Source organism: Oncorhynchus mykiss, chromosome 28 (assembly GCF_057628025.1).
Source record: "Oncorhynchus mykiss isolate SJ-2025 chromosome 28, ASM5762802v1, whole genome shotgun sequence".
Taxonomy (NCBI): Eukaryota; Metazoa; Chordata; class Actinopteri; order Salmoniformes; family Salmonidae; genus Oncorhynchus; species Oncorhynchus mykiss.
In genome coordinates, this window is record NC_143049.1 from 6,312,554 (window position 1) to 6,338,111 (window position 25,558).

At 42.3% G+C, this 25,558-nt stretch overlaps 1 protein-coding gene and 1 long non-coding RNA gene across 8 annotated transcripts in view; both read right to left on the bottom strand.

Moving 5' to 3' along the window:
- Positions 1 to 1,789: 1,789 nt before the first annotated feature.
- LOC149970690 (uncharacterized) lies at positions 1,790 to 5,070 on the bottom strand. 6 transcript variants are annotated; one of them, XR_016492912.1, is made up of 4 exons: positions 2,357 to 5,051; positions 2,063 to 2,154; positions 1,988 to 2,032; positions 1,790 to 1,948 (listed from the first exon to the last, which is right to left on the bottom strand). It is a non-coding gene; the product is annotated as an uncharacterized LOC149970690 (long non-coding RNA). The 6 variants fall into 6 exon arrangements; XR_016492915.1 differs by lacking the exon at positions 1,988 to 2,032 and having other exon boundaries at positions 1,790 to 1,912; positions 2,063 to 2,199; positions 2,357 to 5,070; XR_016492914.1 differs by having other exon boundaries at positions 1,988 to 2,199; positions 2,357 to 5,070.
- Positions 5,071 to 19,037: 13,967 nt separating this feature from the next.
- zbtb46 (zinc finger and BTB domain containing 46) overlaps positions 19,038 to 25,558 on the bottom strand; it is a 218,554-nt gene continuing 212,033 nt past the window's right edge. Inside the window, exon 6 of one of the 2 annotated variants that reach the window (XM_090225674.1) lies at positions 19,038 to 21,770. In XM_090225674.1, the coding sequence (XP_090081800.1) occupies positions 21,330 to 21,770 (441 nt within the window). In that variant the 3' untranslated portion in view covers positions 19,038 to 21,329. Of the gene's footprint in view, positions 21,771 to 21,868; positions 22,081 to 25,558 lie in introns of those variants that run through there. The other variant, XM_090225675.1, reaches the window with a different exon arrangement.

Genomic DNA, 25,558 nt, shown 5'->3' on the forward strand with positions numbered 1-25,558 from the left:
CTCTGAAGCTAAGCAGGGTTGGTCCCTGGATGGGAGACCAGATGCTTCTGGAAGTGGTGTTGGAGGTCCAGTAGGAGGCACTCTTTCCTCTGGTCTAAAAAATATATATGTAACCTAGGGCAGTGATTGAGGACATTGCCCTGTGTAGGGTGCTGTCTTTCAGATGGGATGTTAAACGAGTGTCCTGATTCTCTGTGGTCACTAAAGATCCCATGCCACTTATTGTAAGAGTATTTTAACCCTGGTGTCCTAACTAAATTTCCAATCTGGCCCTCATACCATCATGGCCACCTAATCATCCACAGCTTCCAATTGGCTCATTCATCCCGGTGTAACTATTCCCTACGTTGTTGCTGTAAATGAGAACGTGTTTAGGAGACCTGAGGCTTTGGAAGGTTTTGATTTGGTGTGTTTGGAGAACTGGGGCTTTATGATAGGTGTTGAAAGAGGAAGTGGGACAAGCAGTGACGATTATTAGATATGGATTTGTAGTTTCAGGGCATATGCACCGTAAAGAGAACTGTGGTGCTATTTTGATGTTGTTTTCTTTGTTGTATTTCTATTATATAAAAAGGAAACTTTCTCAAGTAGATTTGCTCAGAATATTTTTTTCCTTCCTATTTTTTAAAGGGCAATTGAGAAGCTATATTGAATATAACATGTACATACTTCTATATTGCAGTTTAGGGGAAAAGGGGAGAAAAAACGTTGATGAATTTGAAACCTACAAAAAGAAAAGCTTGTTTTCTTTCTTGTAACGCTGGCTAGTTTCTACTGCCTGTAGAGAACTGTTAGTGCGCTCTGTCTTCAGTATCGGAAAACATTTAACATACACACTAACAGTTGGACCTATCATGTGTATATCATATCTATACCACAACCATGCAGTATTGCTTCACCTTCTTACATTGTGCAATGATGTGCTTTAATTGAACTAACTTGACCTTTTGATGACCTTTCTTTGAGCCACCTGTGTGGGATCTATTACGAATGCATTCATTGGCATGTAGGCGTTTATTTGGGCAGTTATAATGAGTCCTTGGCCATTATGAATGCTTATAGTGGTCCATATACTGCACTCTTCCCACTTAGTGTAATGCATATAATGAATATGTTTATGAAGGTGTAATGCATTTGTTAAGGTGGTCATAAGGAACCATGAGCTGTTGTGAATGCTTACGACAAGTCTTATAATACACTATGGAGTGATCGACTGTGCTATAAATGCAGTCATAATGATTTGTACACGATTCCTAAAATCTGCTACCTTTTCTGTCTCCCTTCCTGCCAAATATGGATTTATCAGAATACGTGTTGTTGTTATTATCTTTTGAGGTAATGTTGTATGTAATGAGGAAGTGTGTTATCCAGAGAAATATAATTCTAGTTTCATGGTTTCACCTTTGGGGTTTCTGTTTCCTGTCCTGCACATTCCAACAGGCCGCTTGCCTTGGTGTCTGCCTGTTCCGTACCTGTACATTTCCCTGTCATAACTTCAGTGACTTTCTCTCCATCTCCTCCTCTATTTCTCTCCGTTATGTATCTTTCTCTTTCAAAATGTACTGTAGTCCCAAGTCATTACCCAGTATATTAAGCTAACCAAGCCCTTGAAATATGTTCAGTGATTCTATTCTTTGTTTGCTTTTTGAATGTCGATGTTTTTGAGTCCAGCCCAACAGCACAGCAACAGCAAAGCCAATGGATCTCCATCCAAATGTAATTCATCGTCATGGCAGCTCCGCTCAACTCTGTGCTTCTTCTTCTACCGTACTCGTAATCGGCATACCTATTTGATCTGTTTGTCTTTCTGTCACTGTTTTACCTGTCTTTGATCTGTTTGTCTTTGTCACTGTTTTACCTGTTTTACCTGTCTTTGATCTGTTTGTCTTTGTCACTGTTTTACCTGTTTCACCTGTCTTTGATCTGTTTGTCTTTGTCACTGTTTTACCTGTCTTTGATCTGTTTGTCTTTCTGTCACTTGTTTTACCTGTCTTTGATCTGTTTGTCTTTGTCACTGTTTTACCTGTTTCACCTGTCTTTGATCTGTTTGTCACTGTTTTACCTGTCTTTGATCTGTTTGTCTTTCTGTCACTGTTTTACCTGTTATACCTATCTTTGATCTGTTTGTCTTTGTCACTGTTTTACCTGTTTCACCTGTCTTTGTTCTGTTTGTCTTTGTCACTGTTTTACCTGTTTCACCTGTCTTTGATCTGTTTGTCTTTGTCACTGTTTTACCTGTTATACCGGTCTTTGATCTGTTTGTCTTTCTGTCACTGTTTTACCTGTCTTTGATCTGTTTGTCTTTGTCACTGTTTTACCTGTTTTTGATCTGTTTGTCTTTCTGTCACTGTTTTACCTGTCTTTGATCTGTTTGTCTTTCTGTCACTGTTTTACCTGTCTTTGATCTGTTTGTCTTTGTCACTGTTTTACCTGTTTTTGATCTGTTTGTCTTTCTGTCACTGTTTTACCTGTCTTTGATCTGTTTGTCTTTGTCACTGTTTTACCTGTTTTTGATCTGTTTGTCTTTCTGTCACTGTTTTACCTGTCTTTGATCTGTTTGTCTTTGTCACTGTTTTACCTGTTTTACCTGTCTTTGATCTGTTTGTCACTGTTTTACCTGTCTTTGATCTGTTTGTCTTTGTCACTGTTTTACCTGTTTTTACCTGTCTTTGATCTGTTTGTCTTTGTCACTGTTTTACCTGTTTTTGATCTGTTTGTCTTTCTGTCACTGTTTTACCTGTCTTTGATCTGTTTGTCTTTGTCACTGTTTTACCTGTATTTGATCTGTTTGTCTTTCTGTCACTGTTTTACCTGTTTTACCTGTCTTTGATCTGTTTGTCTTTGTCACTGTTTTTACCTGTCTTTGATCTGTTTGTCTTTGTCACTGTTTTACCTGTCTTTGATCTGTTTGTCTTTATTTTTTAACTGTCTAAATGTTTTTCTCCTGCTGTGCCATGTCTTTACCGAGCCTTATCGTTGGCTGGAGTGAAACTGACCTTATTTGTGTTTCTTTATTATCTTGTTCGTGTTAATTGATTGATTGATGTTCCTTCATTATGTGTAGAAGAGGGATTTGTTTTATTGCTTATGTCAGTCTGTGACATCAAGTGAATGGATGACTTAATGTCATGATGAAGATGATGTTGAAAATAAGGCAGGTGATGTAAATGTGATAGAGAGAAAATAAACACAAATGGAATGGAATATGTATTCTCAGTCTCTCTTTCTTCTCTGTGTGTGTGTGTGTCTCTGTGTTTTTGTCATAGGCAAAATTGCTCCCCTCCCCCCAATATTCAGAACAGGTGGATTCGTCCCTCTCAAAATATATATTGATTGGGGGCCCCTGGAGTTTGGGGTAAAATATGTTGAAATGCAGTCAATTTGCTTTTAACCGTCAAAAAACAAATCTCAGCCTCATGGCAAAAGTTGCAGAATGGAGGTAGGTGCCCCAAATGCATTAGTCCGGCCCTATTTAGATGCACTGCGATCCTTGGTGTCCCCCATTATCATTGGGCCAAAGCGCTGTCAATCTAGCTCAGATAAACTGGTCAAACTAAGTAGAGAATCAATCTTCAGGATGTTATTTTCATATATATCCAATAACGTTCCAACCGGATCATACGTTTTCAGCTGCAGCCAAATGGAACGACGGTGGCACGCACAGAGAAAAGCGCCGCAGGAAAATGGCATTCTGTCGGGACAGTGACCATTTCCCCTCCCGTTCGGTCAAAGTTCACACCAAAAGCTCCATTCCTCTTTCTACTGAATGAGGACATCTAGTGGAAGGCGTAGTAAGTGCTTCCAGATCCATATCTTGTTGGGAAAGGAGGGGGCGATGACGTCAAAGTTGACCCACATTCAGAATTTCACTTCTTGTTTGGAAGATTGCCTGCCCTGTGAGTTCTGTTATACTCACAGACATAATTCAAACAGTTTTAGAAACTTCTGTGTTTTCTATCCAATAGTAATACTAATATGCATATATTAGCAATCTAGGACAGAGTAGGATGCAGTTCACGCAATTCATCCAAAGTGAAAATACTGCCCCCTATCCTCAACAAGTTTTAACCATGAAGAGAGGAAAAAAATATCCCCTTTACCTCAACACAATTGAATTGTATCTAAGGGTAGCATGTTCATTTAAGTAAACATATACATTGACACTGTTTAAAACTTATGATTTGAGGTAAAGGGGAATTATCATTAGGTTTAGTTGATAGTTCACTTTTTGAGTTTCTGAATCGAAGTAGCATAGTGAATGCTAGTTAGGCGTTTTGAGTTCTTCTGGGAAATTGATGTTTAGGTGTCTCACTTTTAGATGTTTCCTGGGATTATAATCTTGGGGAGAGTGGGTGAGATTGAGGCCATAAATGACTAAATTGAAAAAGCCCTGGAAGTTTTGTTTATTCATTAAGGTTTGCAAATATATACACATAAAACATTTGTTAGGACTATTTGTTTTAGTGCAAAGGTATTTTAAAGAGGCACGCTCACATATGGAACTTTATGAGTTTTAATTACACAAGTTAATTTTTTATTTTAAGGATAAAGGGTTCTTTAATATGTCTAATGTAGTATGGAACATGACTATAAAAGGGTGGTATGACCTATTGACCTTATCATGGCTATATTTTAGGGTCTGATCAGCCTCAGGGGAGAGCCATTGGTATAATGAATTTGTGGTCATTTGGGTTACTAGTTTTAAGGTAAATTAATTATGATGGAGTTTTAGTTTGGGGTTAGAATTATTGTTTGAATCACTGATGAGAAAGTGTTTCAGGATTCTGTTTTACAATATTAGCTTTGAAGTTTTTGAATTGGCTATTATTGATTTGGTATTACAACAGAAAATAATCCTATTTATCATTGAGAATAAATAGGGGGAGATAAAACATGGTCCTTTGAGGTTTGGACAGGACACCGTATTAAACCAATAGTGCAGGAAATTACATAGAAAAATAAGTTTCAGTTCTTAGAGGTGATAAATTACTGTAGATAAGGCATTCCACACACTATGCAACATATATTAAATTATTGATGAAACTGATTTTAAGGTTAATTCATGTTATTGTCAGATAAAATACTGTGGATCCCTGAAGGAAAAAGGTTATTAGTGTAGGAAGGATTTGATATATTTAGCATTCATTTTGGCTTTGTTTGACTATTAGGAGGTTTTTATTTAAATAGTATTACATTTGACAGGAATATATGACATCTGTGATGATTTAGGATTTTTGTAAGGATTAAGATAGATTGATTAAGGAAATGTAAGGACTTTAGAGATTGCCACTTATAGACATGTTTTTTCTAAAATGAATGATTTTAGATAAAGTCAAACAGTGAGAAGCTTAGTGGTATTTGAGAGATAGGAGAGAAAGGGGTTACTGTTTAAATCTGTAAATATATATATATTTAAGAAAATATATAAATAGCACAGATACTTCTTAAACTAGATAAGACACTTGACAGAGAATTGATACAGGATTGAGATGAATGGATGCCCAAGGGAGAATTGGAAAGAAATGTCAGAAAATAAGGATAATTTACTAATCCTACCCAAATCATTATTTAGGGTAGATAAGGTTGTTACCTGGGCAGAGCCAGGTATCAAAAGGGGGATGGGTAAGTTAGTGGCCTATTGGATAATAAACTAATAATACATTTTTTTTAAATTAGCTAACAAATAGGCATAGAAGTTAAAGATATAATCAGATTAAACATATGATAAAATGTGTTGTTAACCAAGCCTTTATGTCCAGGATTTTATGCATTACAGGTGAACTACAGGTGAAGTCACTCAATCCAGTCCCTGAGACTTGTTGGGGGAACCATACCAAGGACTCCTGGTGACAGCTAGCTGAAAGAGCTACCCGGATTCATATCACACGGCGGGAGGGTAAGACACCTTGACACTGTCGAAAAATAAACAGTGTTCGAGAGGAGAACTGGAATTAACAGAATTCCGGGTGCCATCTCTCGAATGAAGATATCCTTTCTGTCATTTCACACCTGTTTTTGTTCATAGAAGTGAATGTGTGTCTGGCTCTTGCTAATGATGTGTTCTCGGGGAGAGGGTGGGGCTTCACATGGGCGCTGTTCATCTGAGCTGTCTTATCGTGGGTGCCATATTCCTGATACAGCAAGTCCCATCTGAGTATGTGGAGAGTGGTAATTTGACCCATGGTTTAGATGGTGAGGATTTTGTTCCAACACAAGCATAAGAGATCCCTAGATCTGGGTAGACAGGAAGTTAGAGTAGAGGTTGGGAAGGATCTCTCAATGGAGTTTTATGTAGACCAAATGGGGTCTTTAACTACATGGCAGTCTAGGACTCTGAGCCATTATGGTATATATCGGTGTAGGTCCCCATGTTGGTTGTGGGGACAGGTCATAGCTCATACGGAGAGAGAGGACTATATGAATCTACTCACCCAGTATGGAAGGAGGTGGAGTATAGTGAAGTTGAGAGTTTTTGACTGTAATCCGGAGAGAAGGATCTATTGCATAAAGATACGCCTTACCCTTCAAAAGGTCATGAAAGAGGATCTAGGGTTATTGTATGTTGGATATGACCAGTTTTTGGTTGACACCCTACTACGGTTCCGGGTAGAGGAGGTTAGACCAGTATGGTAAAGCTGTTGACGAAAGCAGGAATGCCAGATAATGACAGTCACAGTTACTATTTATATCCACAGGTTCCCCTTTTAAATCAAGACTTCCTCCCTTTACAGTGACCGGAGGAGATTATTACCATTTGGCCCGGTACAGTACTCTTGGGAAATATGTAGGGGAAGATAGTACCTGCAATTGGACAGAGAATATTACCACTGATATATTACCACTGACGAGACCATGTCTAATTTGATAGGCGGTTTGAACTCTGGGGATTTCAATAAGGTAAAGTGGGCTAGGGCTGACATCTGGAGGTTGTGTGAGGGAATGATGTCAGGGCGAAGTTTTACCGGCAGATTGGACAGGATTATGCTCCCTTGTACATTTGGGAATGCCTTTCACACTCATTCAACACCAAGACATGAAGTTGGCCAAACGGGAGAAAATAAGTACTCCATCTGGGTCTTTTGATGACAGAGTATATATTGATAACATTGGGGTTCTACTGGGGATACCAGACGAGTTCAAAGTAAGAAATCAGATCCTAGCAGGATTAGAGTTAAGCATTTCCGGGTGGTCTACTCTCAATAAGAACGTGGACTGGATTAATTATATTTATTATAATCAACAGCGCTTTACCAATTATACCAGAGATGCTATTAAAGGTTTGGCAGAACAGACTGAAGCAACCAGCCTGATGGCTTGGAAGAATAGAATTGCATTAGATATGTTATTGGCTGAAAAGGGAGGAGTATGCGTGATTTTCGGGACCATGTTTGTGCTTACATCCCAAATAACACAGCTCTGGACAAATCAGTGACCGAAGCCTCAGCTGGTTTGACCACCCTGGCTCACGGTTTGGCAGAAAACTCTGGGGTGGATACTTATCTGACTAATTGGTTTGATAGTACGTTTGGAAAATGGAAAAATATTATGATCACTGTATTATGGGCTACATTCACCTGTGTGACTGTTTTACTTTTATGGGGCTGTTGTCTAATTCCCTGTGTACGAGGCCTTATTTCCAGGACTCTGGAGAAATCGATGACACAACAGATGGTGAGGTACGGGCCGATTCCAGGTTCTGACCCATGGAGTGCTGAATGCATGTCTACAGAACAAGTAGACGAATTTGGATCCTTCATTTGCGGGGAACTTATGTTTGATGAGACCATTTTTGATATTTAGGGAGGTTAGGTTGTATCTTGTTTCAATATTAGACAGTTTTTTTTACAAAGATTAACGAAAATCCTGATAAGAAGAGTTATGATTCTGATGTAGGCCTAAAAAACAGTCAGTGCGAATGCAAGTAGTGGTTTATGTTATGTGATATTGTGATAAGAAATATTTTTAATAAAAATAGAAGTAGGCTTATTAATATTTCAATATAACTACATATGTGATTGGATGTATAATATTTAATCAAAGGGTGGATATGTTAAGGGAATTTTTATCAATAATGACTAATTATGTATATATATTTCAATCAGGACTGACTAATCAGAATACTATTATGTTACTGTATATGTATGAATTTTCTTTTAATCCTAGTACTGAATATAATGTGTGTAAATATAATCAAGAATTAGAACAATGACTGTCTGTTCCTTGGTAGAAATTAATGAACTATATCGCCAGACTGGCTAGAATGCTTATCTACACAGGCTGGCCTTGGCTCTAGACTGATGTGGGAAGGCTTGAGAACTATACAGCCTTTCTACCAGTGTCAAGAAGAGACGGAACATTTAGAAAATGCTGACGTCATTTTCAGTTTATAATCTGTGGTAAAATGTATCATGAGCAGTACTCTCGTGAATAAACGCTGCTGGTTGACTTTAAGACTGGGCTCTGTCCATTTTATACAAAATAAGAGTCATACAAATTCTTATGAATTGACAGAGTGTTTAATTTTAATTGGGCATTAAAACAGAGGAATTTCATTCCTGCAACACCTTAATATCAGTATTGCAAATTACCCTATATTCTCCATCCAAATGGCTTTCCAATGAGGCTGATCAGCCCACAAAGGAAAGTTACAATGGAGGTCATAAGTCATACCACCCCTCCAAAGAAGTGTTTCTTACTATATTAAACAACATTCCTCTATCAAAAGATTTCACCTATTTAATTAAGACTTAAAATAAAAACTGATAATATTTCATATGTGAGTGTACCCCTTTAAGATATCTTGTCTCTGGGAACATTGAAATCCCCTTAAACCCAAAACGTTTGCTACAAACAAAACCTAATAATTATAATAATACCCTCAAATAATTTGTTTTAAATTTCCTCAATGTTTCATGTAACTCATTCAGTCTTTAAAGGATTGTCTCCCCAAAATGCTTTATACTCTGCCAATAAACTCACACAATTGTGATAAACGTGCACTGTCCCTTTAACATAAAATAAACACAGCCACTTTGCGGGCTTTTCATTGTTCCCCATAATGAAAACAGATTTGAATGTTAGTATACTTTAACACCATTTGAAGTTAAACAGGAGGTTATCTGAACAATCAAACCAAAATCAATAACCGGGAATTATTGTAAAACGATATTCAGCTACTTTAAAAAAATGTATTTGGAATTTTTTTTCTGTAAAGTGACTCAAAGCTATACTGCACGCATTTTCCCTCTAAATCACACAACCAATTTTTTCTGTCATAATTTGAGGAACGTTATTGTGTAGTCAACATAATTACGCAGTTTTACCTTCCAACTTCCTCTACCCCAAAATGTAAACTTACCATGTACTTCGCTAAATTCATAAGAACATTTCAATGGGCACAAATCTATCGTAATTGTCTCTTCATTATTATTTAGAATTAATCAGATTTAGATAACTGTTTCATCCCATGACCCAGCACCTTTAAAAAAAAAAAATATGACTCCATTCCCAATAGGCTATTCCAGTGATCATTTGGGAAACACAATGTATTACATAGAAATTGCCTCGCCATTATCTCGAACGAATTAGTCTCTCAATTCAACCTAAACAAACTATCAAAACGTTCAGTCATATCTTGAACAAATACTAATAACCGTATCAATCCGGGCAAAACCCATAAATATTTAAATTGATCTATCGATGTCAAGGCTGAGACACGAACCCCAGTCCCCCGCATCGAAGGCAAAAACTTTACCCCAACGCCATTCAAATGATTGAGTTTCCCCGCCAATAACCATACCATTATAACTGTCTATGCTAGCAAACTCCGGCACCGAGACAATTCCCAGAAAACATTACGATTCAAAGGCCCAAGCTTTTCCCCAGCGAGGATTCTCCTTATTCTCCGTTTTAGCGTCTCCAATATCCAACCAGGCTCCCCGTCGACTGGGCGCCCGTTGGGCGCGGCAATGCTGCCTTCTTCTGTCCACTCCCTGTATAGCTTTTCTCCCCGCTTCTACCACCATTTATTTCTAAAGTGGACTTCAAAGTTTTCATCACCTTCTCAGCCTCTTGACTAGTCATTGTTAAGTACATTTGGGGTGTGTATCATATAATTTTTAGAATTATTTCCAATAACAATTCGCCACTTTTTTTCATGTCAACGTTGCTACCTCCTTAGTCAATTAACAGTATGACTTCAACAAATACCCGTAGGTCGTTCAAACTGGTATTAGCTATTCCCACTCAATACCCAATGTATTACGTTCATTCAGTGAACTTATCTTATTTCCAATAAAACCCATCTCATTACCCTTAGGTCATTCACCTGTTATTGTACGCCGACTAATAACTAATGTACCACAGTCACTCGAGGAACTTATCTTATTTCCAATATAACACAGGTCTCTTGCCTGTACTATTATCCGTAGATCATTCAGCCTGTCATCAGTAGAACGACTGATAACTAATGTACCACAATCATTCGATTTGTCCTTATAAAATCTTCATTCACACCAGTAAGTACGCCGACTCACCCACACAAACCAGTAGGTACACCGACCCACCTAGTACATTACATTCGCTGTTATATTGCCGTTCATCCACACTCACACAAGTAGGTTCACCGACCCACCCTCATATAAACCAGTAGCTTCGCCGAACTACCTAGTACATTACATTAACTGTCATACCATAAAAGTGATCGATCAGTTCAAAATTGCATTTACCACAATGTAATCCTTATGATCCTTTACCAATATAAATTAATAGAATTTGGTTACTTACATCAAACAGGTGTCTCACAAAACTAAATTTGGATAACGCCAATGTGCAGAACTTTAGTTTTTCACAACAGGTGTCTGCTTACCTTTTTTAGTTGACCGGTCAGGATTTGTGAGACACACCGTCCGACGACAGTACTGGCCAATCGGCTGGTACACCAATGTCCAGCGATGTCCTTTACCAGATCACGTCGGGGTCACCAATTGTTACAGTTGCGTCAATTCGAATCTGGTATCAGGATAAATATGATAATGAGTCACCGATTGTATACTATGTATTTTTTATTAGCTAAGCAATCAGTGGTAAATGCAATTTTCGTATATACGGGCCCTCTGTCCCACCTCGCAGGGCAAACAGAGAACTGACTTGTTCTTGACAAAGATATTATAAATATACCCTGACAGAAATAGTTCCTGCTTCCGAGCCGGCCTGTCAGAGTAGAGACTGGGCGTGTTTTAGACTCACCCAGCCTATCGTTGATTGTTGTCATACGAGCTGGTACCAGCCCCCGGGCACTCCAGTTGATAGATGTAACTTGCTTGTGAAGAATATATATGCGCTCATGCTCGATACCGTTAGCTCCTGTTATCTAACAAAAGACCGTTTGTTCTCGCAACACTACGTTCTGAATGTGCCCCCCCCAACTCATTGCACAGTTCCTGTCTTCATGTTATTCTGTATTTTTCCATCATGAGAAAGGCCCATGGCCCTGAAACTGTTAGCAATGTTTCAAAACACACGCTATGTTGCAAAACACATACATACATCCACACAAGCCAACAGCAGATAATATTCAATCACATATGTGGTAACAGGCTATAGTGCATAACACAGAATCCTCATAATCCCCCTTTTTACACCCCCAAGGGGTGTAACCACACCATCCGATATACTAGGTCGCTGATGAACCCAGGAACTTTAACCAGATAACATTATTATCCAATGTATAACTTTTTCCCTCTGCCGCAAATGTTGTACATTTCTCAGTGTAAGAAATCCGTAATTTAATCCCAGATATTTAATAAAAATGTAGACGCATTCTCCCATGGCTCCTTCAACTTAGATATTTTAGATAACTTCCATCTGTCCCGGAAGAAGGAATTCTACTTAAACACACCAGAATACAATTTTTAATTACGTTAAATCAACTCCTAAAATAAACAATAAACAATAACCAAATAAACAAACCACTTTTATCAGTAAAAAACAACCTATACAAAAACCACTACTATAATGCTTCAGATGACATAATTACTCAGAGACTCACGTTTACATCTCAATAAAACAAAACACCATCTGCATGTTCCTCAAGATTAACCCAACTTGCCCCTGTTACAGATGTACGTATCAGGGGAAAAGCTCAAATAACCAAATTCAACCTAGCGAATCTGCTGCTAGTTTTTAGCATCTTTCCTGACTACCCTGACGACTTACAACTACTTTTAGAAATGTATTTGGAAATTTTCATCAACTTCTGAAAAGTGACTCAAAACAATAATGCACACATTTTCCTTCTAAATGACACAAACAATTTTCTCCGATTGCCCCAGTCATGACATAATTTCCGTGGCGACAAATGTGCCTTGCGAGTGATGTCATCAACAAGTGCTCAACCTAGAGCCGAGCCGCAACGACTTTCAATGAATTGTAAATAATTGTTGGCTGTCTGCAGCAACAGTAGTACTTACGGGTTCGATAAACCAAACCTAATTTATCACATCTGTTGAATGCTGAATTAGAATTTACAACATCAATCAACATCTCTCATCTCTCAATTCGCTAAATTTATAAGAACATTTCGATAGGCATAAATCTATCGTAATTGTCTCTTCGTTATTATTTAGAATTCATTTGATTTAAGTAACTGTCTCGTCTTTGATTTAGCATTTTAATTACGACTCTATTCCCAATACATTATTCACTTGTCTAATTAAAACTCAGAAAATAAAACTCCTAATATTCCATATATGAGTGTACCCCTTTAAGATATCTTGTCTCTGGGAACAGGGAAATCCCCTTAACCCAAATGTTCTATAGGATTGAGGTCAGGACTTTGTGATGGCCACTCCAATACCTTGACTTTGTTGTCATTAAGCCATTTTGCCAAAACGTTGGAAGTATGCTTGGGGTCATTGTCCATTTGGAAGACCCATTTGCGACCAAGCTTTAACTTCCTGACTGATGTCTTGAGATGTTGCTTCAATATATCCACATAATTTCCCTACCTCATGATGCCATCTATTTGTGAAGTGCACCAGTCCCTCCTGCAGCAGAGCACCCCCACAACATGATGCTGCCACCCCAGTGCTTCACAGTTAGGATGGTGTTCTTCAGCTTGCAAGCGACCCCCTTTTTCCTCCAAACATAACAATGGTCATTATGCCAAACAGTTCTATTTTTGTTTCATCAGACCAGAGGACATTTCTACAAAAAGTACAATCTTTGTCCCCATGTGCAGTTGCAAATCTGCACATTCTGGCTTTTTTATGGCGGTTTTGGAGCAGCGGCTTCTTCCTTGCTGAGCGGCCTTTCAGGTTATGTCAATAAAGGACTAATTTTACTGTGGATATAGATACTTTTGTACCTGTTTCCTCCAGCATCTTCACAAGGTCCTTTGCTGTTGTTCTGGGATTGATTTGCACTTTTCGCACCAAAGTACGTTCATCTCGAGGAGACAGAACGCATCTTCTTCCTGAGCGGTATGACGGCTGCGAGGTCCCATGGTGTTTATACTTGCGTACTATTGTTTGTATAGATGAACGTGGTACCTTTAGGCGTTTGGAAATTGCTTTCGTTTGGAAATTTTGTTGGCTGATTTCTTTTGATTTTCCCATGATGTCAAGCAAAGAGGCACTGAGTTTGAAGGTAGGCCTTGAAATACGTCCACAGGTACACCTCCAATTGACTCTGAAGCTTCTAAAGCCATGACATCATTTTTCTGGAATTTTTCAATCTTTTTTAAGGCATAGTCAACTTAGTGTATGTAAACTTCTAACCCACTGGAATTGTAACACAGTCAATTATATGTGAAATAATCTGTCTGTAAACAATTGTTGGAAAAATGACCTATGTCATGCACAAAGTACATGTGCTAACCGAGTTGCCAAAACTATAGTTTGTTAACAAGAAATGTGTGTACTGCTTGAAAACTGGTTTTTAATGACTCCAACCTAAGTGTATGTGAACTTCAGACTTCAACTGTACCTGTTTATACAAGGTCACACAGTTGACAGTGCATGTCAGATCAAAAACGAAGCGATGAGGTCGAAGGAATTGTCCGTAGAGCTCTGAAACAGAATTGTGTTGAGGCACAGATCTGGGGAAGGGTAACAAAAAATATCTGCAGCAATAAAGGTCCTAAAAAACACAGTGGTCTCCATCATTCTTAAATGGAAGAAGTTTGGAATCACCAAGAATCTTCTTAGAGATGGCCACCCGGCTAAACTGAGCAATCGGGGGAGAAGGGCCTTGGTCAGGTAGGTGACCGAGAACCCAATGGTCACTCTGACAGAGCTCCAGAGTTCCTCTGTGGAGATGGGAGAACCTTCCAGAAGGACAACCATCTCTGCAGCACTCCACCAATCATGCCTTTATGGTAGAGTGGCCAGACAGATGCCAATCCTCAGTAAAAGGCACTTGACAGCCCTCTTGGAGTTTGCCAATAGGCACCTACTCTCAGACCATGAGAAACAAGATTGTCTGGTCTGATGAAACCAAGATTGAACTCTTTGGCCTGAATTCCAAGAGTCACGTCTGGAGGAAACCTGGCACCAGCCCTACGGTGAAGCATGGGGGTGGCAGCATCATGCTGTGGGTATGTTTTTCAGCAGCAGGGACTGAGAGACTAGTTAGGATCGAGGGAAAGATGAATGGAGCAAAGTACAGAGAGATCCTTGATTAAAATATGCTCCATAGCACTCACAAACTCAGACTGGGGTGAAGGTTCACCTTCCAACATGACAACGACCCTAAGCACACAGCCAAGACAATGCAGGAGTGGCTTGGGGACAATTCTCTGATTGATTCTCTTGAGTGGCCTAGCCAGTGCCCGGACTTGAACCCGATCGAACATCTCTGGAGAGACCTGAAAATAGCTGTGCAGCGACACTCCCCATCCAACCTGACAGCTTGTAACCAGTAACCATGCATATGTCTGTAACCACCCTGCATACCACTACTGGCTTGCTTCTGAAGCTAAGCAGGGTTGGTCTTGGTCAGTCCCGGGATGGGAGACCAGATGCTGCTGGAAGTGGTGTTGGAGGACCAGTAGGAGCCACTCTTTCCTCTGGTCTAAAAAATATTCCAATGCCCCAGGGCAGTGATGGGGGACACTGCCCTGTGTAGGGTGCAGTCTTTCGGATGGGACGTTAAACGGGTGTCCTGACTCTCTGAGGTCACTAAAGGTCCCATGGCACTTATTGTAAGAGTAGGGGTGTTAACCCTGGTGTTCTGGCAAAATTCCCAATCTGGCCCTCAAACCATCACTGTCACCTAATAATCCCCAGTTTACATTTGACTCATTCTTCTCCTCTCCCCTGTAACTATTCCCCAGGGCACTGCTGCAAATGAGAACGTGTTCCCAGTCAACTTACCTGGTAAAATAAGGGATAAACAAATAAATAAAAACTTTAAGCTAATGTAAGGCTGTGGGTTGTAGGCCTGACACAATGTGCATTAAACTGTCAACTTTAAGGATGAGACTGTGTTCATAAGGGGATATAAAATAAATATTAAGGCGAGGGGGAATAGTGGCACCCCCAGACGCTACATCATGGCAGCCCGGACTGATCTTCTACCCAGAAGCTCTTGCTCTAATACAGGAGCCAATTAGAATACAGGTATGGTGGATCACAGTAAAAGGCCTATACATATCACATGACATTCCAGTTCCACACTAATTTAGCTTTTAGCTAACAACGTACAGATGCTGTTAATGGCACTGTAGCAGCATGAAACAAATTCCCAAGCATGTACGGTTCACAGTGTCTTCTCTATACTTAAACAGCTACAAATACAGGAACATACACTATATATAGTATGTAGACACCACTTCAAACTAGTAGATTTGGGTATGTCTTGGTGAAACAACAGCTCAGCCGCGAAGTGGTAGGCCACACAAGCTCACAGAACGGGACCGCCAAGTGCTGAAGATCATCTGTCCTCGGCTGCAACACTCACTACCGAGTTCCAAACTGCCTCTGGAAGCAACGTCAGGACAAGAACTGTTCATCGCCAGTCTTTAGTTCAACTCAGACCACACTGAACCTTTAGGTGTGTCAGTGACCATATTTATTTACTATTAAGTTAAATATCTAAAAGCCACCTTTAACTATTGTCTTAAATGACAGCTGTTTGTTAGACTGTAAGGTATATCTCCAAGTATATGTCTTCCACCTGTATACTATGGAAACGTGATAGTCAATGTATGATCAACTTAGTAGATGATATCCTATGTAAATATTCATGTGCATCATTATAATAGTACTCTGTCTTCATCTTTTGTGTCTTTTTAATATAAATAAATATGCATGTGTGCATCATTATAATGCAACTCATAACTTATCCTTATAACTTATCCTTAATTTATCCTCCCACTTGTAGTGTTTTCAAAATATCCCTTCACATATACACCCTCAGAATACCCATCAAGAGAGGCATAATATGTCAAACTGTGTAGAATTTCAGGAAATGCATTTTTAAATGTCATCAAAAAAATGGGGGAGTAAATAATAGTCAAGCTAATTTCCACTAAACATTAAGTTAGAACGAGGCCTAATGTTCGTCCTCCCACTATCTACACCACATTTCTCCCGTGGTGTGTGTGTGTCACAAGATCCGGGATGAAGTTTCTGCTAGGTACAGATCTAGGATCAGCTTCCCTCCCCTAATTCTAACCTTGGCCATCAATGGGGAAAATGTGAAACTAACCCAAGATCAGCATGTAGGGGCAAACTCACCCTTCATTGTTGTAAAGCCTCCTTTTCCCTCGTGAAGAACGGGTGTATTACTGACGTAGAAACCATACATTGGAGTTTGACATGAACACAAAATGTACAACACACAACTTATTTTCAGCAGCAATTTCCAAATTTATTGAGACTGATTTGTTTTGCAAATAATAGTCAAGCTAATTTCCACTAAACATTAAGTTAGAACGAGGCCTGGGTTAGCCCTTTAGGCTAGCCCTCACAACAGGACGGTAGGGAAGTTCATGTTTGGCTATAAAAACAATCAAGGGATCAGCACTATACAGAAAATCTTCCCACTTGAATCCTCCCAAACAGAACAAGGTATTGATTACTCAACACATCTTCGTTACAAACACAGGTTTATGATATAATCAACATAAAGTCAGTATCATATTGAACAAAATTCCCAAACAGAACCATAAAGCTTCAAGCATCTCACTTTACAAATGAAAGACACCTTGCGAAACATGAGAGAAAATAAATAATATATAATAGTAATATCAATTTATATATATATGAACACATCACTCTTAGTAAAGAACAGAGTCGAAAATAAAAAGTAAGAATTTTGAAATATAGTATACTCTTCATATCACCATGTCTATGGCTTTGTGATTTGCACATATGAATCAAGCTATACAGGCTAAATCAAGATTTGAGTTTTGTACACGTCTAAGAAAGGAATCGCCATATTCATCTTCTGACAGCTCCAGTTGTTCCTGGTGTGAAATGAGCTGTGTGCGGATGTTAGAGACTTTGGTATGACAAATGAACAGAGACGTGCAGTTTAGACCATAAAACCACAAAGGATTCAGAAACAGAAACACATAGCTGCATTTTTTTTGTCTCAACTTTTTGCACCTGTGATTGAGATAAAATATATGATTTCCGTTTCTCTTGAAACACACACACACCCATGCAGGCACACCCACACACACACCCGTGCAGGCACACCCACGCACACGCCGGTAAAACAGATCGAGGCACATTGTTGAGGGGATTGGATGGCAAATATTTCCTGAATTACAACCCAAGACAAGGAAGAAGAAGACACAGGCAGGTGATGATGAGAAGAGAACTAAAGTGGGTAAAAATACCTGTGTTCACAGGAGTCTGGACTGGAAAAGCACTGGGTGGATGACAGAGAAATATCACTGATACTGCACTACTTCCAAATACACTTCTGGACAATCCCATTATATTCAGCCATTAACATTCAACATATCCACCCAACGTCATTTGTTTCCTTTCTGAAAACGTTAACAGATTAGAGATTGCTGATGGATGGGTCAAATTAAAATAATGCAACTTGAATAAAGCTCGTCACCACACATGGAGAAGGCATTTCCAACCAGTGAAATCAAACAGACAGCAGAGGAGTGTTCGTTGGATACGGTGTTAGGCATTGGGACAGATGTTCGTTGGATACGGTGTTTAGCATTGGGACAGATGGAAAAATGGAAGTGTGGCAGATGGTATGTTTGCAACCACCTCCGGCAAACCAACTCCAATTCCCAGAGCCAACATTGTGGCTCACTCTGTTCCTGTACCTTGTAGCATCCAGGCACTCCAAAACATGTCTTGTAGGTCTGGAAGGACCTTGCCCTTTGATAGGCTAAGTTGAAATATATAATATGTACACCAGTCCGATCATTTCAGACCTACAAAAAGTATATAGGGGTTGGGGCCAGGGGTAGACTTGGGATTGGGCTTATGTTTAGGATATACAGTAGAACACACCTTTGGAAACCAGGGCAACAAGACCAGTAAAGAAAAGAGGGGTTAAAGATGCGATCTCCAGCAGGTCTAGACTAGCAGGTCACAACGCTCTTCATATACAAGTATACCATATGTATACAAACTGAAAAATAAACTCAATAACTACATCCAAATAAAAATATTTGCACCTGCACACGCACGATTGAAACAAAAGCACTTGATACAATGTCTTAGATTGTTTTTGGCCTAATGTTAATGAATTAGTGTATGTCAGTAATATAATAATAGACGCATGTGCCATACCGTACACACAGTAAGTTCTGATCCATAGCTAACTTAGAATAACTTCCTCTAATTTGTTTTTCTCTGTAAAAACCAAATACAACAGAAAACCAGAGAACTGTCACGATATAACTAATCAGAAAAACAGAGAACTGGCTGATAAACCTAATCAGAAAAGCAGAGAACTGGCTGATATAACTAATCAGAAAAACAGAGAACTGGCTGATATAACTAATCAGAAAAGCAGAGAACTGGCTGATATAACTAATCAGAAAAGCAGAGAACTGGCTGATAAAACTAATCAGAAAAGCAGAGAACTGGCTGATATAACTAATCAGAAAAGCAGAGAACTGGCTGATATAACTAATCAGAAAAGCAGAGAACTGGCTGATATAACTAATCAGAAAAGCAGAGAACTGGCTGATATAACTAATCAGAAAAGCAGAGAACTGGCTGATATAACTAATCAGAAAAGCAGAGAACTGGCTGATATAACTAATCAGAAAAGCAGAGAACTGGCTGATATAACTAATCAGAAAAGCAGAGAACTGGCTGATATAACTAGTCAGAAAAGCCACATGGCTCGCTGTCCACAACAAGGCCAAATGTAAAAGATTTCCTTATACAAGATATAAAACATCAAAAATAAAACGCACAATAATGCTTAGCATCCAGCACTTAATAATCATAATGTTAATAATGTAATCATAACAACAATAGTCTTACTTCTGATCATCACAAGACTCAAAATGGTCAAATAACAGGAAATCATCTGAAGAAAATCAATACACATCTCACATGCGTGCGCACACACGAACGCATCCACACACCGTGCCCACACGAAGGCATCAGACAGAGTGGAGGGAATGCCTTTATAGTATAATAATTCCACTACAAAAACATGGATTTTCATAAATTACCTTTTCAAACAAAAGAAAGTGTCATAAAACCACGCAACAGAACAGGCCACTCCCTGGATGGACTCAAGCAGAAGCCTGACCTTGTCTTTACAAATACAAACTGAAATACAGGTCCTCACCAAAAAGAAAGATGAGCCATCATTTAAGGTCCACTAAGATGTAAAAGTGCGCATATTCTGTATTGATGGTGAAATATACAAATGATCACTAAACAGAGGTTTTAAAGAGTAAAGAGATACAACATGAGATGGAAGGACAGAATGGGTCAGGAGGAGAGACTCAATGTAAGCCATGTAGCGACATGTACAATAGTTTTATAGTGTGATTGTTTTGGCATGAGATTTGACCCGTCATCATTGTGTATGTAGTCCGTCTCTCTCACAAATAAGCATTTCTTCACCTTTCCTCAGACAAGACAACCTCTCTCATTCTGGGAGTAAATGTCTGAAGTAGAGATCATTGTTAGTAACATAAGCATTTCTTCACCTTTCCTCAGACAAGACAACCTTTCTCATTCTGGGAGTAAATGTCTGAAGTAGAGATCTGGATACTGCACTGTTAGTAACATAAGCATTTCGCTGCACCGCTATATAACATCTATTAAACTGTGTATGCGACCAAAAAACGTTGATATCCTCTCTGAAAGTAGAGAGCAATTACATCTGGAGTGATGGGTTATGTTCCTGCATAGTGTTCCCTCTCTCCAACACTCCCTTTCTCTCCCTATCTTCAACGCTCCCTCTTGCTCGGTCTACTAGAATCCCTGTGGCTTGTTTGTATGTACATTTGCTCAACCTTTCATAATTCTCACCACAGCTTAACAGAAATGCATGGTAACTTAAGTGGAGGAGAAAGAACCCATTGAAAGGCATAGGCTTTATAATCAGCAAACTACAGCACAAGCATACTAATATCCATATATATATATATATATATATATATATATATATAAAACAGTCATGAGGACATACAATATATCCTTAAAGGTAGGTGCGGTCACCAAGTTGTGTAGTTAAAAATCAGATTGAAAATGTAAACCACAGGGCATTGACAGGATTCTTGTTGACGTTAAAGTGCAAGTCTGTGGCAGTTTCACTCTGCAGGAGACAATGTGCCGACCGATGACCGACGCGTGCATCTTTGCAATAGATAAAAGATTGTCCCAAAAATGTATAGACAGTCCCCAAATAGGACTGCATGGCAACAAGACACCACCTTAGCATTTTTCCAAACGGTTAACAATCCGTCATGTCAATGGCGACTGTGAACACAAATGGCCACAGTCCAACATCACCCAAGACCGTTTAATAAGTCCTCATTGGCCCCAGTGTGACATAGGTGGACAACTAAACCAATGGACAGACTCTGGTCTGGTCCTCATCAGAAACAAGAAAAAAACTAAACTAAAGAGGAAAGAAACTGCATCAGAAAGGTGGTGAGGAGAAAGAGACTCTCTTCTCTCAATCGCTCTCCATGGCAATCATCAGCACAGGGCTCAGCTTGTGTGTGTGGCACCTGTCAATATAGATCATTGTCATGTATCGCCCGCATACCCCACTCAGAGGAAGGCCTGCCCATGAACATGGGTAAAGAGAGCTGTCTCTGCCTGAGACATTCCAACAGATCCACAAAAGATCCTAAATGATCCCATGGGATCCTAAGAGATCCAGCCGAAATCCTTCTCGCTCCCGTTGTGCTGCACCCGCTCTGGCACAGAGTCATTGCTCTCCTCCTTGTCATTGTCCATCGCCCCGTCTCCCGCTGTCATCAATTCTGAGTCATCCTTCCACTTCCTTCCCTTGTCATCCACCTCTCCTACTATCTCTCCATCCCCTTCCGTCATCATCTCTTCCTCTCCGTCACCGTCGCACTCTGTCTGGTCATCAGGGAAATGGTGGTCGCCGGGATACAGCTCGTCCTCTGGGGAGAGGTCTCCGCCCACTTCCCCGTTGTGGTCCAATAACGCGGCCATGCCCCGCCCGGAACAGTCAGCGCAGACGCCATGGCGACGGGAGCCGTGTTTGATTCCGACACTGGCTGCCGACATGAAGACCCGACTGCAAACCTTACACACATACTTCTTGTCCTTACTGTGGACCTGTAGGAGAGACACACATTAACACACAACCTACACACATACTTCTTGTCCTTACTGTGGACCTGTAGGAGAGACACACATTAACACACAACCTACACACATACTTCTTGTCCTTACTGTGGACCTGTAGGAGAGACACACATTAACACACAACCTACACACATACTTCTTGTCCTTACTGTGGACCTGTAGGAGAGACACACATTAACACACAACCTACACACATACTTCTTGTCCTTACTGTGGACCTGTAGGAGAGACACACATTAACACACAACCTACACACATACTTCTTGTCCTTACTGTGGACCTGTAGGAGAGACACACATTAATACACAACCTACACACATACTTCTTGTCCTTACTGTGGACTCTGCTCTCTGAACTCCTCCCCTGAGTACAGCACAGCAGCTGACTGGGACTCTACTCTCTGAACTCCTCCCCTGAGAACAGCACAGCAGCTGACTGGGACTCTGCTCTCTGAACTCCTCCCCTGAGAACAGCACAGCAGCTGACTGGGACTCTGTTCTCTGAACTCCTCTCCCCTGAGCACAGCACAGCAGCTGACTGGGACTCTGCTCTCTGAACTCCTCTCCCCTGAGCACAGCACAGCAGCTGACTGGGACTCTGCTCTCTGAACTCCTCTCTCCTGAGCACAGCAGCTGACTGGGACTCTGCTCTGTGAACTCCTCCCCTGAGCACAGCAGAGCAGCTGACTGGGACTCTGCTCTCGGAACTCCTCTCCCCTGAGCACAGCACAGCAGCTGACTGGGACTCTGCTCTCTGAACTCCTCTCCCCTGAGCACAGCACAGCAGCTGACTGGGACTCTGCTCTCGGAACTCCTCTCCCCTGAGCACAGCACAGAAGCTGAATGGGACTCTGCTCTCTGAACTCCTCTCCCCTGAGCACAGCACAGCAGCTGACTGGGACTCTGTTCTCTGAACTCTTCTCCCCTGAGCACAGCACAGCAGCTGACTGGGACTCTGTTCTCTGAACTCCTCTCCCCTGAGCACAGCACAGCAGCTGACTGGGACTCTGCTCTCTGAACTCCTCTCCCCTGAGCACAGCACAGCAGCTGACTGGGACTCTGCTCTCTGAACTCCTCTCCCCTGAGCACAGCAGCTGACTGGGACTCTGCTCTCTGAACTCCTCTCCCTTGAGCACAGCAGCTGACTGGGACTCTGCTCTCTGAACTCCTCTCCCCTGAGCACAGCACAGCAGCTGACTGGGACTCTGCTCTCTGAACTCCTCTCCCCTGAGCACAGCAGCTGACTGGGACTCTGCTCTCTGAACTCCTCTCCCCTGAGCACAGCAGCTGACTGGGACTCTGCTCTCTGAACTCCTCTCCCCTGAGCACAGCAGCTGACTGGGACTCTACTCTCTGAACTCCTCTCCCCTGAGCACAGCAGCTGACTGGGACTCTGCTCTGTGAACTCCTCCCCTGAGCACAGCACAGCAGCTGACTGGGACTCTGCTCTCTGAACTCCTCTCCCCTGAGCACAGCAGCTGACTGGGACTCTGCTCTCTGAACTCCTCCCCCCTGAGCACAGCAGCTGACTGGGACTCTGCTCTCTGAACTCCTCTCCCTTGAGCACAGCACAGCAGCTGACTGGGACTCTGCTCTGTGAACTCCTCCCCTGAGCACAGCACAGCAGCTGACTCGGACTCTGCTCTCGGAACTCCTCTCCCCTGAGCACAGCAGCTGACTGGGACTGCTCTCTGAACTCCTCTCCCCTGAGCACAGCAGCTGACTGGGACTCTGCTCTCTGAACTCCTCTCTCCTGAGCACAGCACAGCAGCTGACTGGGACTCTGCTCTCTGAACTCCTCTTCCCTGAGCACAGCAGCTGACTGGGACTCTGCTCTCTGAACTCCTCCCCTGAGAACAGCACAGCAGCTGACTGGGACTCTGTTCTCTGAACTCCTCTCCCCTGAGCACAGCACAGCAGCTGACTGGGACTCTGCTCTCTGAACTCCTCTCCCCTGAGCACAGCAGCTGACTGGGACTCTGCTCTCTGAACTCCTCTCCCCTGAGCACAGCAGCTGACTGGGACTCTGCTCTCTGAACTCCTCTCCCCTGAGCACAGCAGCTGACTGGGACTCTGCTCTCTGAACTCCTCTCCCCTCAGCACAGCACAGCAGCTGACTGGGACTCTGCTCTCTGAACTCCTCTCCCCCGAGCACAGCAGCTGACTGGGACTCTGCTCTCTGAACTCCTCTCCCCTGAGCACAGCAGCTGACTGGGACTCTGCTCTCTGAACTCCTCTCCCCTGAGCACAGCAGCTGACTGGGACTCTGCTCTCTGAACTCCTCTCCCCTGAGCACAGCAGCTGACTGGGACTCTACTCTCTGAACTCCTCTCCCCTGAGCACAGCAGCTGACTGGGACTCTGCTCTGTGAACTCCTCCCCTGAGCACAGCACAGCAGCTGACTGGGACTCTGCTCTCTGAACTCCTCTCCCCTGAGCACAGCAGCTGACTGGGACTCTGCTCTCTGAACTCCTCCCCCCTGAGCACAGCAGCTGACTGGGACTCTGCTCTCTGAACTCCTCTCCCTTGAGCACAGCACAGCAGCTGACTGGGACTCTGCTCTGTGAACTCCTCCCCTGAGCACAGCACAGCAGCTGACTCGGACTCTGCTCTCGGAACTCCTCTCCCCTGAGCACAGCAGCTGACTGGGACTGCTCTCTGAACTCCTCTCCCCTGAGCACAGCAGCTGACTGGGACTCTGCTCTCTGAACTCCTCTCTCCTGAGCACAGCACAGCAGCTGACTGGGACTCTGCTCTCTGAACTCCTCTTCCCTGAGCACAGCAGCTGACTGGGACTCTGCTCTCTGAACTCCTCCCCTGAGAACAGCACAGCAGCTGACTGGGACTCTGTTCTCTGAACTCCTCTCCCCTGAGCACAGCACAGCAGCTGACTGGGACTCTGCTCTCTGAACTCCTCTCCCCTGAGCACAGCAGCTGACTGGGACTCTGCTCTCTGAACTCCTCTCCCCTGAGCACAGCAGCTGACTGGGACTCTGCTCTCTGAACTCCTCTCCCCTGAGCACAGCAGCTGACTGGGACTCTGCTCTCTGAACTCCTCTCCCCTCAGCACAGCACAGCAGCTGACTGGGACTCTGCTCTCTGAACTCCTCTCCCCCGAGCACAGCAGCTGACTGGGACTCTGCTCTCTGAACTCCTCTCCCCTGAGCACAGCAGCTGACTGGGACTCTGCTCTCTGAACTCCTCTCCCCTGAGCACAGCAGCTGACTGGGACTCTGCTCTCTGAACTCCTCTCCCCTGAGCACAGCACAGCAGCTGACTGGGACTCTGCTCTCTGAACTCCTCCCCTGAGAACAGCACAGCAGCTGACTGGGACTCTGTTCTCTGAACTCCTCTCCCCTGAGCACAGCACAGCAGCTGACTGGGACTCTGCTCTCTGAACTCCTCTCCCCTGAGCACATCAGCTGACTGGGACTCTGCTCTCTGAACTCCTCTCCCCTGAGCACAGCAGCTGACTGGGACTGCTCTCTGAACTCCTCTCCCCCGAGCACAGCACAGCAGCTGACTGGGACTCTGCTCTCGGAACTCCTCTCCCCTGAGCACAGCACAGAAGCTGAATGGGACTCTGCTCTCTGAACTCCTCTCCCCTGAGCACAGCACAGGAGCTGACTGGGACTCTGTTCTCTGAACTCTTCTCCCATGAGCACAGCACAGCAGCTGACTGGGACTCTGTTCTCTGAACTCCTCTCCCCTGAGCACAGCACAGCAGCTGACTGGGACTCTGCTCTCTGAACTCCTCTC